This window comes from Salmo salar, chromosome 15 (genome assembly GCF_965601325.2).
Source record: "Salmo salar chromosome 15, fSalSal1, whole genome shotgun sequence".
Classification (NCBI taxonomy): domain Eukaryota; kingdom Metazoa; phylum Chordata; class Actinopteri; order Salmoniformes; family Salmonidae; genus Salmo; species Salmo salar.
Window position 1 is genome coordinate 91,893,247 of NC_138305.1, and position 18,117 is coordinate 91,911,363.

The 18,117-nt window shown below is 41.3% G+C and overlaps 1 protein-coding gene across 1 annotated transcript; it reads left to right on the forward strand.

Annotated features, from left to right (window-relative positions):
- The first annotated feature begins 719 nt into the window (after positions 1–719).
- Positions 720–10,893, forward strand: LOC106572479 (tyrosine-protein phosphatase non-receptor type 1). Its single transcript, XM_014146702.3, has 9 exons — positions 720–951; positions 1,882–1,972; positions 4,899–4,999; positions 6,521–6,619; positions 6,833–6,970; positions 9,147–9,356; positions 9,544–9,705; positions 10,023–10,183; positions 10,291–10,893. Exons 1-9 carry the CDS (start codon positions 895–897, stop codon positions 10,616–10,618), a joined length of 1,347 nt encoding a protein of 448 aa, XP_014002177.2. The 5' UTR covers positions 720–894; the 3' UTR covers positions 10,619–10,893.
- Positions 10,894–18,117: the final 7,224 nt, after the last annotated feature.

Genomic DNA, 18,117 nt, shown 5'->3' on the forward strand with positions numbered 1-18,117 from the left:
ATTGCTTTGAGAGGTAGTGAGTGTTGCAACCAAGGACAGATTTATTTTTATTTTTTTACCCACTACAAGCTTCAGGACTCAGCAGTCCCATTCTCTGAGCTTGTGTGGCCTACCACTTTGCAGCTGAGCCGTTGTTGCTCCTAGACGGTTCCACCTCACAATAACACTTACAGTTAACCCAGGAAGCTCTAGCAGCACAGACATTTGACAAACTGACTTGTTGGAATGGTAGCATCCTATGACGGTGCCATGTTGAAAGTCACTGAGCTCTTCATTAAGGCCAGCCTACTGCTAATGTTTGTTAATGGAGATTGCATGGCTGTGTGCACGATTTTATACAGCTGTCAGCAATGAGTGTGCCTGAAATAGCCGAATCCACTTATTTGATGGGGTGTCCACATACCTTTGTGTATATGGGTGAATTTTCAAACTAGTGTTCATTGGGAATGCAGATCAATCACTTTTGCATGTGAAAACACAGAATCGTACTGATTACTACATGTGCTTAATCTAGCCTAGGCTACCTCACTTTTGTTTTGAGACGATTTTACCCTGGGCTTTGAACGGGGCACCTGGTTCACGCCCGGATTCTAAAACGAATGTAATCACCTTTCACCCGGTGCAAACTCCTCCGTGGTAACCCGGTCCAGATAATCGAATTCCCTCAAGGACAGTCTCGATAAGGAGGAGCGTAACTGGGGTTGTCACAGCGTGTTTCCGGTAAAACCAGGCCGTGAGAGACGACTAATCTATGTAGCTAGTTAGCTAACTACAGAAAATAAAGAACAGTATAGAAAGAGTTGTCGACTTTGTTGGACAACGTCTCAAATTTGCTAAACCTTTACAAATAGATATCGACTGGTCGTCGGGAAAAGAGGCGGCTGTAGCACGGCAATGGAAGCTGAGTTTCGGGGAATCGATGAACCCGGGAGTTGGAACGCCATTTACCAGGTAATGTTAGGTTCGTCTTGGAAAATCAAGGTGGATTTGAAGTTGCGAGTTCTGTTTGAGTAGGCTAGATTTGAACATTGTGCCTACAGCGACGTATACGTGTCTCGTGGTTATAAAGTATTATTTCTGGTTTGTTTGGTACCAATTTTGATATAGCTAGCTAGGCTACCCTGTTCCGATTGTTGTAATTAACTTACCAACTTCCACGGCGCTGTCGGATGTGTGAAGTCTTTTAGAAAACCTCAGTTTCGAATGATACGTTTGTAACATCGAGTAGGCTATAGCGACGGTTGTTACATTTGTAACGATTACCTGCACTTGGTAGATGCATTGTAGTAGATTAGTGTTGTCACATTGACAGTGTCATTGATAGCTAAATGCGGACAGATTCCACCCAACTTGTTCCATGCCACAATTCAGACATGATCATGCATGTTACTAGAAAAAGGGGCAAACCACAATTGCATTAACATTTATTAACGATCTATTTAACACCTATTAACTATTAGACTACTCAGGATTACAGACAAGGCCTAAAGGTGGCTGTGACCAGATGTGTCACATCTAAGTTTGAGGTGATGGGGGACAATTATTTTAGTGTCAGCATAATTTGTCAAACTGCGGAGAAATGTGGTTTAGGAAAATATCATTGGCTGCATATTTAGAGTAGGTATCCTGTTATTGTGTTGTAAAGAACGAACCTAGTTATAGGAAATGTAATGTGCACCTCCAGAAACAATGGGTAAGCACAACATAAGTCTGCACCATAGTACATTCTCCTTAAGACTCCGTTAGGGTTGAAACTGGTTGTAATAAACTGAGCACCATTGGGAGAATACCAGTGAGCAAGCAACCATAGGAACAACCATTTGCCTCCAAAAACAAAACTCAAGTTAAGAAATGTAAGTAAATGTATTGTTTTGCTCACAGGAAATCCGTCAGCAATCAAGTGAGCTGCCCTGCAAACTTGCTAAATTACCTGAAAACAAAACTCGGAATCGCTACAGAGATGTCAGCCCATGTAAGTTTTGTGATTTTGATGCCATCTAGTTCAGGGATGGGCAACTTTGATGGGGTGAGGTCCACAAAAAGAGACAATTTAGCAATTTTACAGCTTATTTCCTGCAATTCTATACATTTTGCCATAGGCTGGAGAGAAATGCTTTCAGAAAGTATTGACACCCCTTTTTGTTTTACTACTTGAATTTTAAATTGATTACATTTTTATTGTCACTGGCCCACATACACAATACCCCATGTCAAAGTGGAAGGAATTATGTTAAAAATGAAAAGCTGAAATGTCAACAAGTATTCATCCCTTTATTATGGCAAGCCTAAATAAGTAGAGTACAAATGTGCTTAATAAGTCGCATGGACTCACTCTGTGTGCAATAAGTGTTTAACAGGATTTTTGAATGACTACCTCATCTCTGTATCCCACACACAAAATGATCTGTAAGGCCCTCAGTCGAGCAGTGAATTTCTAAACCAGATTCAGCCACAAATTCCAGGTAGCTTTTCCAATGCCTCGCAAAGAAGGGCATCTATTGGTAGATGGGTAAAAATAATAAATTGCATATCCATTTGAGCATGGTGAAGTTATAAATTGCACTTTGGATGATGTATCAATACACCCAGTCACTACAAAGATGGACGTCCTTCCTAACTCAGTTACCAGGCCAATGGGGATTTTAAAAAGTTTAGTTTATTGGCTGCCATAGGAGAAATCTGAGGATGGATCAACATTGTAATTGCTCCACAATACTAACGTCATTGACGGTGAAAAGGAAGACTGTACAGAATAAAAATATTCCAAATTATGCATCCTGTTTGCAATAAGTCACTAAAGTAATACTGCAAAAAAAATTACTTTATCCTTAACACAAAACGTTATGATGGGGGCAAATCCATCACATCACTGAGTACCTATTCATATCTTCAAGAATGGGGGTGGCTGCATCAATTTGTGTATGCTTGTCTTCAGCAAGGACTGGGGAAGCAAAATCCTAGAGGAAAACCTGGTTGTCTGCTTTCCGACAGACACTGGAAGAGATTCACCTTTTTAGCAGGACAATAACCTAAAACGAGGCCAAATATACTTTGAGGAACACCTTCCTAATATTGAGTAGCACCCCCACTCCTCTTTGCCCTCAGAACAGCCTTAGTTTGTCGTGGCATGGACTCTACAAGGTGTCAAAAGCGTTCCACAGGGATGTTGACTCCAATGCTTCCCACAATTGGCAAGTTGGCTAGATGTCCTGGTGGGCTATTTTTGATACTCACAGGAAATGGTTGAGCGTTAACAGAGGTGCAGTTCTTGACACAAACCGGTATGCTTTGCACCTACTACCATACACCTTTCAAAGGTACTTACATTTTTTGTCTTGCTCATTCACCCTCTGAGACCCACAATCCATGTCTCAAGGCTTAAAAATCCTTTAACCTGTCTCCTCCCCATCATCCACACTGATTGAAGTGGATTTAACAAATTTCATCAATAAGGGATCATAGCTTTCACCTGATCTGTCTGTCATGAAAAGAGTAGGTTTTCTTAATGTATTGTATACTCGGTGTACACTATAGTTGCTTACCAAGACGACATTGAATGTGGCCTAGTTAGATTTTCAAGCCAATATAAGTCAAAACTATGACAAGACTTAAATGTCTGTCTAGCAATAATCAACAACCAACTTGACAGAGTCTCAATAACTTTAAAAGAATTCAGAAAATATTGTACACTCCAGGTGTGCAAAGCTCTGACTTACCCAGAAAGACTCAGCTGTAATCGCTACCAAAGGTGTATTGACTCACGGGGTTGAATACTTATGTAATGAAAATATATTAGTGTTTTATTTTAAACCAAATGTTAGAATATTTTCTTCCACTTTGACAGAGTATTTTGTGTAGATCGATGACAAAAAATACATTTTAATCCCACTTTGTAACACAACTAAATGTGGGGAAAAATAAAGGTATGAATATGTCTGTGAGTGACAAAAAATCTATAGGTACCCCACGGTTGGTAATTCGACCATGATTACTACAAGTTAGCTGGCCGCTAGACTAATTTACCAATAAAAAATATATAAATAATGCTAGCTTCTGATGCACAACCAAATTTCAAAACTTCCCTTCGTTTTTTCTTCTATTCTAACGCACAACAATAAGTTGAGACCCTGACTGAGTTCCCCCAATTTTGGGGGGGAGGCAAATTGATCCACGGGCCTATAAAAGGGGATCTAGTTAGACTGAGCTGCTGCAATTTCTCGGTCTAGGTATACAGAAGCATAACATAAGATGACAAATTTACAATAACAGGCTCAAACATTGGCTATAGTTGACGCACTTTGCAGGATAGCCTTTCTTGTATTTGGGTGCTACATACTGTGGCTGAACCCGTGTTAAGCTGTAGTCTAAAACATCTCATGTATGGCAACGGATGGATCTTTCAAGGTCCGATGCCTCACAAGTAGTTAAACAGTTCAAGCTTTTACAGTTGTCATGTCTTTTTTTAGTCTTCCGTCATGTTAACTAGACACAGCAAAGCTGTTGTGGTTTCCTCTTTACACAAAGATGCAAAAACTTAACCTAAACCCTATGGGACAGATTGGTCACATGTCAACCAGTGTGTCAATATGTTCTTGTTTCCTGATTTGATGTAAAGTGAACATCAGACATTCATAATACTTGAAGTATTTACTTTAGTACTATTCCAGCTCTCTTGATTTAGATGAGGAGAAATGGCCTAGATAGTATTTCCTGTTTAGTTGAGTGGATTAGAATAGAAGAGAAGAAATAAACACTGCTGTGTTTGTCAGATTGACCTGTTGGATGCACTGTACAGCTGCACCAAAGGTCTAGTGTTTAGAGATGAAATCCCAAGTCCCTTGGGATATTGCAAAGTTGAAAGCGTTTTCTTTTCATCAGCCTTCTTTCATTCTCTGCAGTTGACCACAGCAGAATCCGCCTGCAACTGGGTACGAACGACTACATTAACGCAAGCCTAATTTCTGTAGAAGAGGCACGGAGATGCTACATTCTCACTCAGGTTTGTACTCTGGTTTTTGTACTCTGGCTAAGAAGGGAGTACTGGGAATAAATTGTCTAGATGTCAAGCGATTACAGACATTTTACTACGTTCAGAATGTGTTGTGCAAGGGCATTTCGATTTTTAAATTTTTTTTTTTTTTTTTTTTCATCTTATCCTGGAAGAAATGTTTTATTACATTTTATTGTCACATTGATTATTTTTTTAAACTTCTTAGGGATAGGGGGCAGTGTTTGGATGAATGAGGTGCCCAAAGTAAACTGCCTGTTACTCAGGCCCAGAAGCTAGGATATGCATATAATTGGTAGTATTGGCTAGGAAACACTCTAAAGTTTCCAAAACTGTTAAAATAATGTCTGAGTTTAACAGAACTGATATAGCAGGCGAAAACCCGAGGAGAAACCATCCAGATTTTTTTTCTTTGGAGGTGACACCATTTAAAATGCACGGTGTGCTTTTGCCGTAAAGCCTTTTTGAAATCTGACAGAGCGGCTGGATTAACAAGTTAAGCTTTTAAACGATCTAAGATGCTTGTATTTTCATGAATGTTTAATATTACGAATGTTCTATTTTGAATTTCACGCTCTGCAATTTCACCGGATGTTGGCCAGGTGGTACGCTAGCGTCCCACCTAGCCCAAAGAGGTTTAAAGATGCACACCCAGGTTTCATTTTAAGTTTTCAGAACCCTGACTTTTCCCACATTTTGTTACAGCTCTATTCTAAAATGGATAAAATATATTTTTCCCTCATCAGTCTACACCCAATACCCCATAATGACAAAGTGGAAACAGGTTTTTAGACATTTTTGCAAATTTATAAAAAAATAAACAGATGCCTTATTTACATAAGTATTCAGACCCTTTGCTATGAGACTCGAAATTGAGCTCAGGTGCATCCTGTTTCCATTGATCATCCTTGAGATGTTTCTACAACTTGGAGTCCACCTGTGGTAAATTCAATTGATTGGACATGATTTGGAAAGGCACACACCTGTCTATAAGGTCCCACAGTTGACAGTGCATGTCAGAGCAAAAACCAAGCCACGAGGTCCCCAAATACAGGTGTGCCAAGCTTGTAGCGTCATACCCAAGAAGACTCGAGGCTGTAGTCGCTGCCAAAAGGGCTTCAACAAAGTACTGAGTAAAGAGTTTGAGTATTTCAGGTGATTTTTATTTATTTTTGTTAAAATGTTTTTAATAAATTTGCAAATATTTATAAAAACCTGTTTTTTTGCTTTGTCATTATGGGTTATTGTGTGTAGATTGAGGGGAATAAATAATAAATACATTTTAGAATGAGGCTGTAACGCAACAAAATGTGGAACAAGTCAAGGGGTCTGAATACTTTACGAATGCACTGTATATCAAAAGTTGGTAACACTTAATTTGTTTCTAAACTGACAGGCTACACTAGTCATAGGAGCATGTCACATGTATTACAGTAGGTGTGTTTTTAACTGCCTTATAGACGTTAAAAAAAAAAACGGACGAGATGCTTAACAATACCTCTTCCTCCAAAGGGGCCCCTTCCAAACACATGTGGTCATTTCTGGGAGATGGTGTGGGAGCAGAGGACCATGGGAGTGGTGATGCTGAACCGTGTCATAGAGAAAGGATCTGTGAGTATTACCATTATTAGTAGTATTTAAAAAAATATATATGTTAGAATAATTATACGAGCCCCCTTTAACCACTATGGACCTCCAGTTGCAGAGTACTGCTCTGTTTTCGGTATAACGGGCTTGTTCACCCAAAATATCAATATTGTACTTATTCAATGTAAACATCCCAGTAAAATGTATGCACTTATGAAATTTCGGACTATTTTTCAGGTGAAGTGTGCCCAGTACTGGCCGCCTAGAGAGGTGAGGGAGGCGGTTTTTGAAGACACAAATTTCAAGCTAACGCTTCTTTCAGAAGACATCAAATCCTACTACACTGTCCGTCAGCTGGAGCTAGAAAATCTGTCGGTAAGATTCCTCTTCCTTTGTTGTGTAATCTTCTGTTCTACTCTTACATCCTATTATAATCTTAAATTGGGTACTAAGGCATAAAATGTACAGTGCCCTATTTACTGATCTACACTATATATACAGAAGTATGTGAACACACTATCAAATTAGTGGATTCAGCTATTTCATCCTCACCTGTTGCTGACAGGTGTATAAAATCGAGCACACAGCCATGCAATCTCCATAGACAAACATTGGCAGTAGAATGGCTTTACTGAAGTGCTCAGTGGCCCCGGTCAACTGTAAGTGCTGTTATTTTGAGGTGTAAACGTTTAGGAGCAACAACTGCTCAGCCACAAAGTGGTCGGACACAAGCTCACAGAATGGGACCGCCGAGTGCTGAAGCGCGTAAAATCGTCTGTCCTCAGTTAAAACACTCACTACCGAGTTCCAAACTGCCTCTGGAAGCAACGTCGGCGCAAGAACTGTTCGTCTGGAGCTTCATGAAATGGATTTCCATGGCCGAGCAGTCGCACACAAGCATAAGATAACCATGCGCAATGCCAAGCGTCAGCTGGAGTGGTGTAAATCTTGCTGCCATTGGACTCTGGAGAAGTGGAAACACATTCTCTGTAGTGATGAATCACTCACCATCTGGCAGTCCGATGGACAAATCTGGGTTTGGCAGATGCCAGGAGAACGCTACCTGCCCAATGCCAACTGAAGTTTGGTAGAGGAGGAATAATGGTCTGGGGCTGTTTTTCATGGTTTGGGCTAGGCCCCTTAGTTCCAGTGAAGGGAAATCTTAAGGCTACAGCATACAATGACATTCTAGATCATTCTGTGCTTCAAACTTTGTGGCAACAGGGGAAGGCCCTTTCCTGTTTCAGCATGACCATGCACAAAGCGAGGTCCATACAGAAATGTTTTGTTGATTGGACCTCAACACCTTTGGATGAATTGGAAAGCCAACTGTGAGCCGGGCCTAATCGCCCAACATCGGTGCCAGACCTCACTAATGCTCTTGTGGCTGAATGGAAGCAAGTCCCCGCAGCAATGTTCCAACATCTAGTGGAAAGCCTTCCCAGAAGAGTGGAGGCTGCTGTTGCCACAAAGGGGGGACCAACTCCATATTAATGCCTATGATTTTGAAATGAGATGTTTGAAGCACAGGTGTCCACATACTTTTGGTCATGTAGTTTTATATTTAAGTGATAATTCCCGAGAAGCTGGTGTTTGGAGGATATATTGGCACGGGTGTTTGTCTCGGGCCGGCAAACTATGGCAATATATCGTCCAAACACCGGCTACGGGTTATTTGGATATGTCATAATGAGCTGATGTGTGATTTCGCCTTGCATAGATCATTTTCTCTCACTTGGACACTGTTCAGAAGAGCTAGCCGACTACACAGCTAACGCAATCTGAAACTGAAGCTGGAAAGACTGCAAACTAGCTGCGTTTTGTTTGACTGGTTTTTCGATTGACATTTCTTTGTATATCCATAAAAATGCAGATTCATGATTTTGACTGGCTGAGACAAGCTGTCTGTCATCTCAACTCCCGACACGTTCATTATTGAGGGACAGCTGGAGATCGAATTTCAATGTTTCACATGTCAGAGACAGCCAGGTTTATACAAATCTTTGCTGTTGAAAACCAAATGCTAGTTTGAAAGAAATGGGAGTTTATGTTTAGATGCTTTTTACAGTAGATCAAGTTTATAAATTGCCTGTCAGGGCTGATGAGACAGTGGATTGAACGGTGAATAGGCATTTCAGTGTCATAACCTTTGCCGGTGGTAACTTGTGGAATAGGCACCGACTGGAACTCAGTTTTAACCAGTAAGCATCCAGGATTAGACCCACCTGTTGTATAAATACCCACATTCATTATAAGAGGGCTGTACTTGTTTATTATCAATACTATCAGCAGAGATCCAGGCTATTCCTAGAAATCTTCCACACTGCTTTGAAGCAGCTTCAGTGGGTGTTTGATATCCTTCTACAAGCAACTGAACTCAGGACTATCATGTTCCAAAGTCATTTATAACATGATTCTTTGACGCTTGTCTGAGATTCCTATAAAGTTTTTCTTGACTTATGTTCATACTAGTGGTGCTGGGGGCAATACAGTAATTGATATCTCTGCTCTATTTTTATGCTTAGTTGGTTAATTTGTCCCCCTTCTACAGACTCGGGAAACTAGAGAGATCCTACATTTTCACTACACCACCTGGCCTGACTTTGGGGTGCCCGAATCTCCAGCGTCCTTCCTTAACTTCCTGTTCAAGGTGCGGGAGTCTGGGTGCCTCAACTCTGACCAGGGGCCTGTGGTGGTGCACTGCAGCGCAGGCATCGGACGCTCGGGAACCTTCTGTCTTGTCGACACTTGCCTCTTACTGGTCAGTACTGCACTGGGAATCTCATTCGAAATGTCAAACTTTATTCCTCCCACAAGCCGAAATTGTGCAAATGTGCTATTGAGTTGTGCAGACACTCATTTCCAATGGCTTTATGAAGAATCATGACTTCATGTCAAGTAATTGTCAGCTTACCCAATGAAACTTGCTGTGAAATATCTGTTTGCAGATGTCCATGCGCAAGGACCCGTCATCTGTGCACATTCGTGACGTACTGCTGGAGATGCGACGCTATCGGATGGGCTTGATTCAAACACCTGACCAACTCAGATTTTCCTACCTCGCTGTTATTGAAGGTGCCAGGTGCATCATGGGAGACGCATCATTGCAGGTAAGTTGAATCCAACTTTTAGTTGCTGCCATGAACCAAAGTGCTATAGTAGGTCTTGCACGCACATACAAATTGGGTCTCGGGTATCTGTAAAATGTGTTTGCCTTTTGTATATATTTTCAGGAACTGGTTAGCCACAATGTTCTTATACTTGTCCTCTAATGAGTAATTTAAAGTAGGCCAATTGGGTGTTTTATTTTGGAAGCTCTAACGAGATACAGATGTCTCTCCTCATAATGTATGGCGAAAGGTCATATCTTCTCTGTAAAGCCTATTAATGTTTAAATAATACCTGCATCAATCCATAAATGTTTAAGGAGTCGTGGAAAGAGCTCTCCAACGAAGAGGATGTTCCTCCAGAGTTCACACCTCCCCTGCCCCGCCCCCATCCTCCAGGTCTATCTGTCAACGGCACGGTTGAACCCATCTCATTTTTTCCTGAGATTATCGTTGCGCAGAACGATTCCCACACTCGCAGGTAAATAAGGCCCGCTCAATTAGATTTTTAGCAGTCTAGACTTCATACACGCAATATTCAGTGTCACTCTTCATCCTTCTCCCCCTGGAATATCTCTCCCATTGCAGTGCCCCACCAGAGACTGAACTGCGATGGAGGGGTGAAGGTGCTACCGCCCAGTCGCAGTCTTCCACTGTATCCAGTGATCAACCTGATGGCCAGGCGGGAAGCAAAGAACCAGCTCCCAAAGCTCCTACGAAACCCCAACGGCTGCATGAGGCAGAAAAACAACAGGGGCTGAACCAGGACCAGGCAGCGGACCAGGCAGCGGAGCAGGCAGCAGAAGACCATAGCCCTGAGGCTCTAGGGGCCTGGAACCCCCTGCTGGCCAATGTTTGCCTCTGCACTGCCCTGGCCCTGGGTGCTTATGTCTGTTACCGGGCCTGTTTCCACTGATCTCCTCTACCCTCCTCCCACTCTTGCTCCTCCCTTTCTCTTGTCTGTTTTTTTTGCAGGATGAATTAGGCTGGCCAGCCGGCCCTCTGCCTATGGTTTTACTCTGCTGGCTGGGCAAGTGGATTGTTTGGACTTCAGAGAATCGATTGATTCAGACTCACTCGTTTTCTTTCCAAATGTGGAGCAGGGGTGTGGGAAGAAGGGACTGCCCCTTTTTCCTCGTTACCCACCGTAACTCTCATATGAACTGTCAGTTTGGATGCTCAGGGTCTCAATTTTCAGGTATCACATCCCAAATACAGGTGTTGATTTTCAAAACAAATGAGTAAACAAATGTTTCTTTCTAGCCGTCAGTAAATGAAGGTGTTTGTTCCTGTGTTCTGTGAGCTGAATGGTCTACTAGTAGTCTACCCTACTGGGACACATGCACCTTCTATTCAGTTACCAAATAACACGCAAATGTGTTCTTCCGTTTCAGCCTTTGCAAAAAAATGTCCGTTGGCTATTCACCTTTCTCTCCTAAATAGTCCTTTCCTTTGCAGTTCTTTACAATTGTTCTGGAGGAGTTACAGTGCTTGGTTTGTGGCAACCATGCAGTGCCAACGTAATGAATTGCTGCAGAGATGTTAGTGAAAAGAAAACAGACAAACTTGAGATGATGGGGCAGTAATATACCCAGGAGTAAGCTGAGGCTAAGGGGTGGCCACCATCCGAGGGAGGCACTCCTCTCCTTCCACTGGATGAGGGGTGCATTCAGTGGGTTATTTACAGGCCATAGGAGAGCTTCCTACCACTTCCCTCTTTAGGGTCTTTTGGCTAAAGCTACAGGAGGCACACTGTGTGTGTGCGCAAGAGTTAACTGTTATCTGAGCTTTCTACTGATGCATGATTTCTATCTGCTGTCTTAGTGGGAAACATCACAAGCTAATAATAGGTAATATTTAAAATGTATTCTAGATTTTCCTGGTTCTTGACCCTGACCCCCACCATGTATTAATTTCAAACTTTACATTTAAACAGGAGTGTCTAGTTGATGTGCTTTGAATGGAAGTGCTGATCGCATGTATTGAGCTGTTCTTTTTTTGCATCGTTTGAGGTGTTGCGTTCACATTTTAGCCCATTTTTTAAAAAAATGTACAAATGTCATTTTTATCTGTCTTCTGCTATAAAGCAGTCTCCAATGATTTCGCAACATTTGTTTAACCCATTTAATATACAGTATCATTCAGGGATGGTGACTTCTTCTAGCAGTCCCCACTCTGGATGAACAATGCAGAGGCTTTTTCATACTAAAGAAACAAACTGGGTGAAATGCATCAGGTGAGCATTGCATCTGAACACAGGAGGTTGCATTAAAATGCCAGCTCAGCCTACTGTATGGAGGCAGCTAACCCTCCTCTCCCTTCGCTAGCAATACAAATACCATCAGCCTTTATTTTCCCAGCCTATGAAAGATAAAACCCATTCTGCCTGTCTGGACAGGGAGCCTGCGATCTCAAACCAACTAACAAACACCAGCACAGGGATTAAAACACTGTAATGATGATCAGTCATGGCCTGGGCCGTCAGTTTTAGTTAACTTTTTGCCACATAGACGTCCTGCACTTGTGAATAAACATGTTTTTCATGAGATTAGTTCAGCTACTAGCATTCAGTTTACCTTAGTGACTCAAAAAGAACTACGTATATCCTGAGTCAAATGGCTGTACCTTTTCTCTAGAATGTATGATATACTACCGATGGACATGCCCTCTTGATACTTAAAAAGAAAAATGTAGATCAGATTTTATTCTGCTGACTTTTTTATGCATTTGCAAGTAATGATGAACCCACAGTACCTTCCTGGGCAGCTTTGTTTGCCCAGATGTTCTTGTTTTTCTGTACTTATGCTCACCAACCATTTTTTTTATTTTTATTTTTACATCCATTGTATTCCTTTTTTAATAAAAACAAATCTACTGCTGATTTTTGTTCTGCTTTTTGAATCTGAGTCATGTTTTAAGATTTTATTTTCATACAGAATTATAAACAAAGGCTGTGGTAATAGTGATGTCAGATTTTTTTTTTGGACCTGAAGAGCCATGACGTCATGGTTTGACCTCATATTTTTCCAGAGTTCCCAGTTTTCTTGAACGTACCATCAATTTTTTGTATGAGATTGAATGATCATATTTATGTCACTAATGAAAAGAGCATTACAATAGTTGGTTTCATGACAACTGTGAACTCGGAAAAATACCAGGTCAAATTATGACGTCAGTGATCTTCAGGTCGCCAAGTCGTAGCTGGAATTCAGGTTTGGATGACCGTTACAAATTATTTTTTTTCATTCAGAGCTGTTTTTTCCGAGTTCCCAGTTGTTTTAAACGTGGCAAATGTCCCACCTCAAAATGGCAATTGAAGCTAGGCTCAGCCATGCCAGTCATGCAAAGGGAGCAGATTGAGTGTAACATCTTCTGTGCATATCAGACATCTCTGAGCTGCTGCTTCTCCCATGAAGACCACGATGTCCCAATAGACTTGATAGGGTGAGAACCCTCTACCCCAGACGTTAATTAAGCAGCTGAATCCGTAACGTACAGCGGTATGACCAGTTGCATGACATCTGTGAACTAATTCTGACTTAAACTGATCATGTATATGTCTCATGCTTCGTAAAGAACAGATATAGATATAAAAGACGCTACATAGCCAATCTGTCTGCAGTGGCCGTACATCATTTACTGCGGTGCGGCCTCCACAGAAGTCAGAGCAAGCATACTTTTTGCGCTTCGTGGAGCAGAGCTGTTAAGGAATTGAGTTTGTTTTTATACATGACCTCCCGCCCTCACCTACTGTCAACCAATCATGTCAATGCGGAACTATATGGAGATCTCGGCATTGTTACGAAATTTGAGAGGCGCACGGCAATGCCGTATGGTGTTTGAGTTAGTTGGCCTCTGCTGACTCCGCGATTGGGTCACACCCGCGATACGAAGCCTCTGATGACATTTTCAGATCAAGCGTAAATTGGCTTTAACAGTGAAACGCTTACTTATGGGTCATTTTCTAGCAATGCAGAATTAAAGAACTTGACCATTGACATGTAAAGCTGACCTGACAAAATAGATTCCATTTTCATTGACAAAGAAATGTTCTAATTTTATCTGTATTATTCACCGTGATTAACTTGATAGGCTGTGTCTATATTCCATACTGTGCAAGACCAGTGTTTTGAAGTTGCCACAAGGGGGCTCTTCAGAACACACAAACAGCTCAGGTTTCAACATAAGCATACAAGTCAAGAGGTTTCTTTTTGTCATCATACAACTTTGACTCACATCCCTGGGCACATAGTGTACAGTATAAACCATACGTTCCTGTTTTCTGTAACTACTCATCAATAATTATGTCTGTATCCATATATGTATCCTTTTTTATTAAACCACTGTTATGGATCTGACTCATGTTCAGAATCTTATTCTCAGGCTGCACTCTGAACAGATAAACTAATTGTTGACACAATGTTTTCTGTATTTTTCCCTTTCCATTAGGATACATATTGGCAAAGCAATTTTATTTGTACAAGGATGCATCTACAATTATTAGATTGCATTAAATTGGCTTTTCAAATCAAATGTTATTTGTCACGTGCTTTGTAAATAACAGGGGTAGACTAACGTGAAATGCTTACTTGCGGGCCCTTCCCAACAATGCGGAGAGAAAGAAAATAGAGAAGTAATAGCACGTAATAATAACTACACAGTGAGTAACGATAACTTGGCTATATACATGGGGTACCAGTACCGAGTCCATGTGCAGGGGTACGAGGTAATTGAGGTAGATATGTACTGTACATATAACTAGGAATAAAGTGACTAGGCAACAGGATAGATAAACAGTAGCAGCTGTGTATGTGATGTCACAAAAAGGTTTGTACAAAAAATAATCACTGCAGATATTCTGGGTAGCTATTTGGTTAACTATTTAACTGACTGTTTAGAAGTCTTATGGCTCGGGGTAGAAGCTGTTTAGCATCCTGTTGGTTCCAGACTTGGTGCATCAGTACCGCTTGCCATGCGGTAGTAGAGAAAACAGTCTATGACTGGGTGGCTGGAGTTTTAGAACATTTTTAGGTCCTTCCTCTGACACCTCCTGGCATAGAGGTCATCGATGGCAGGGAGCTCGGCCCCAGTGATGTACTGAGCCATACACACTACCCTCTGTAGCGCCTTGCGGTCGGATGCTAAGCAGTTGCAAAACCAAGTAGTGATGCAGTCAGTCAAGATGCTCTCAATGGTGCAGCTGTAAAACTTTTTGAGGATCTCAGGGCCCATGAAAAATCTTTTCAGCCTCCTGAGGGGAATACTTTTAAAGTATTCACAGAAATAAATGTAATGGTCATCCCTGCTTCAGTATTGTATTAGGTCCAGAATAACCTTACTTAGAAAACAAATGGTACTACATACACATGTAAAGTAACATTATACGCATTATCATGACAGCAGTAACATTGCCACACTGTACCACTACCATTCACCTTGTGCCATATCACAGGAATACAACTAAACAGTGAGTAATAGCAGCACTCCCAAACCACACGGCTCTGCTGACGTCAAGGAACAGGATGGAACAGGCTGCACCGATCGGCATTGGGAAAAGTACTACCAAGGTGTGGCCAGAGACAGGAAGTGGTCTTAAAGGCATAGCTGCTCTATTCAGAAGAAACTGTACTCTGAAAAAACTTTACACGCATGTGAACTGGACATGTTTTTTTGCATATCAAAACTCCCCCTGAGACACCCTCAGAGAGTGGGGTTTATGGTGGTACTGATGATGCTGTTAAGAATGATGATGATTATGATAAAAGAAGCACAGTTTATGCGATAGTGTATCGTTCTGATCCTGTGATTGACCACCTAATAATCAATAAATAAAGCCGCAGAATAAAGTTTATCGTTTTTGCATATATTCATGGTCTGTGTTTTCTGTGAACAAATGTTGCTGAATGTTGATTAGTATTTATTTGCCTTTTACTAGGTCACTTCATTGGTCAATGTAGGCATAATCTTCATAATACATCCTTTCTGTGACAAAATGGGATAAAAGGGATAACCTAGCTATTGGTTCTTTGCTTAGCCTCTTCTGCTAAACCTGTGACTCCATTATCAGTACGTATCGGAAAGGGAGTCAACCCTGCCCTACAGGCTTTTCCAATGTGTGTCCTGGGTTTAGTCATTAACCTGGAACTTCCCAATAGCCAGCCAGCCCTGAGTGGCCCTGAGAGAATAAAAAGGAGGATCTTTCTTATACTGTGGCTTACTTTCTCGAAGCCAAGTGGGGTTCTGAAAATTCCAGAAACCAAACCCATCCAAGAAATGTTTAATGACTTGTAAGAGCTTGAGTCATCAGAACAGACACATTTGTCTAGTCAAGGTACGTACACAGTAGTATCTGGTAGTCATGCATGCAGGTCAGGCAGCTGCATGTCTCGTAATACCTTCATCAAATGTTCTTCACTAAATAAATGATCAATTCACTTTCATTATCTATCCATCTGAGAACATTATGTCCTTCTCATTTTTCATTAATAAACGTGGAAGGGTGACTGATCTTCAGAAAGTGGATGTTTCACTATAATAGTGTTATTGGCTTATTGCTATCCCAACCACCTCAACATAATTTCTGAGTTTGATCTCCTTGATGTCGGTTGTTATGACACTAACCCATGAGCATTAGTACTAGTTCCTGTCCCTGGGTGTTAATGGCGTGGACACACCGTCACTCTCAGGCCTGCTAAGGCTGAGATGTCACATGCGGTCTGGCTTGGTGTAAAGAGGCTCAGTTCAGTCATGTAGGTCACAGCAGTTTGCTCTGTGTAAAAACACACGTCCTCCTGAGTCGTTGGAGCTTGTGTTTCCCCCAACACGCTCTGCCTCTCCCGCTTCCTTCCTGTGGCCCAGCGCTCATCGAACATGGCAACAACTGATGACGTTGACAACAGGGTGATAATGTAAACAAACCTCACTGAGCTGACTTCCCTGGGCATCCTCCACCACAACATTAGACACTACTGTATCGTTTTTCATATTGGTACATGTAATCATTACATGCAAAGTTGTACATACTTTGGTAGAGGCAGAAGAAATTGTCCATTTGTCAGTGGTTGTGCAATGTTTTTTTAAAGATATCCCCAGTTATTTGCCCAATACATGACATACTGTATTTACTGATAGAAATGTACTCTTTTTTTTAGCTATGATACATTTTTACATATATCATCATTAGCTACACCCAGAGACATATACACTAAGTGTAAAAAACATTACGAACACCTGCTCTTTCCATGAGCCTTGAGACAGTAGGTGATAGGCGCACCGGTTGGTGTCAAGAACTGCAACACTGCTGGATTTTTCACATTCAACATGTTTCTGTGTGAATCAAGAATGATCCACTATCCAAAGGACATCCAGTCATCTTGACACAAATGTCAACATGGGCCAGCATCCCTGTGGAACGCTTTTAACACCTTGTAGAGTGCATGCCCTCGACGAATTGAGGCTGTTCTGAGGGCAAAAGGAGGACTCAATATTTGGAAGGTGTACTTAATATTTTATAAACTCAGTCTATTTAGAGAGTTAAGCCAACTTTGAAAATGTTTAATATTGTTCTAATTCTATACATTCAGTTACATAGCATTGTTTAATTTAATTTAATTTCAACTTTATTTAACTATGCAAGTCAGTTAACCCTGGATGCTTCTGTGTGTCGCTCTGAATGGGAGTCTGTTGGATGACTGGTGTGGTGTAGTTGTGGAGCAGCTTCACTGCAAGTATATTGTATGTTTCGGATATAATATATATTTTTAAAGTCAGTTAAGAACTAATTCTTATTTGCAATGATGGCCTACCCCAGCCAAACCCTAACCCGGATGACGCTGGGCCAATTCTTCGCCGCCCTATGGGACTCCCAATCACGTCTGGTTGTGATACAGCCTGGAATCGAACCAGGGTCTGTAGTGACGCCTCTAGCACTGATCTGGATGAGCGTCCTAACCACCGTGCATCTACATCTGCATTGCTTGCTGTTTGGGTTTTCAGGCTTGGTTTCTGTATAGCACTTTGTGACATCGGCTGATGTAAAAAATACTTTATAAATACATTTGATTGATTGATTGATTGATTGATTGATTGATTGATTGATTGATGCAGTGCCTTAGACCGCTGCGCCACTTTAAATATTGCCCATATAATGTTAATGGGGAGCTAATATGGCTGCCATAGAATGTTGTAGTGTCATGTAAATGCATCATAATGCTAATTCTAGACATTCAGTTTGAAAGTATTTAAAAATAATATTCCCCATGTAATGTTAATGGAGAGCTAACATGGCTGCCATATAATGTTGAAATGTATAAACTGTGTTGTTCTAGTCCTGAATGCTAATTGGCTGACAGCTGACGGTCACCACCGGCTAAATCTTAAATCTATGACGTTAAAATGCTTATTTACTCTCTTCCA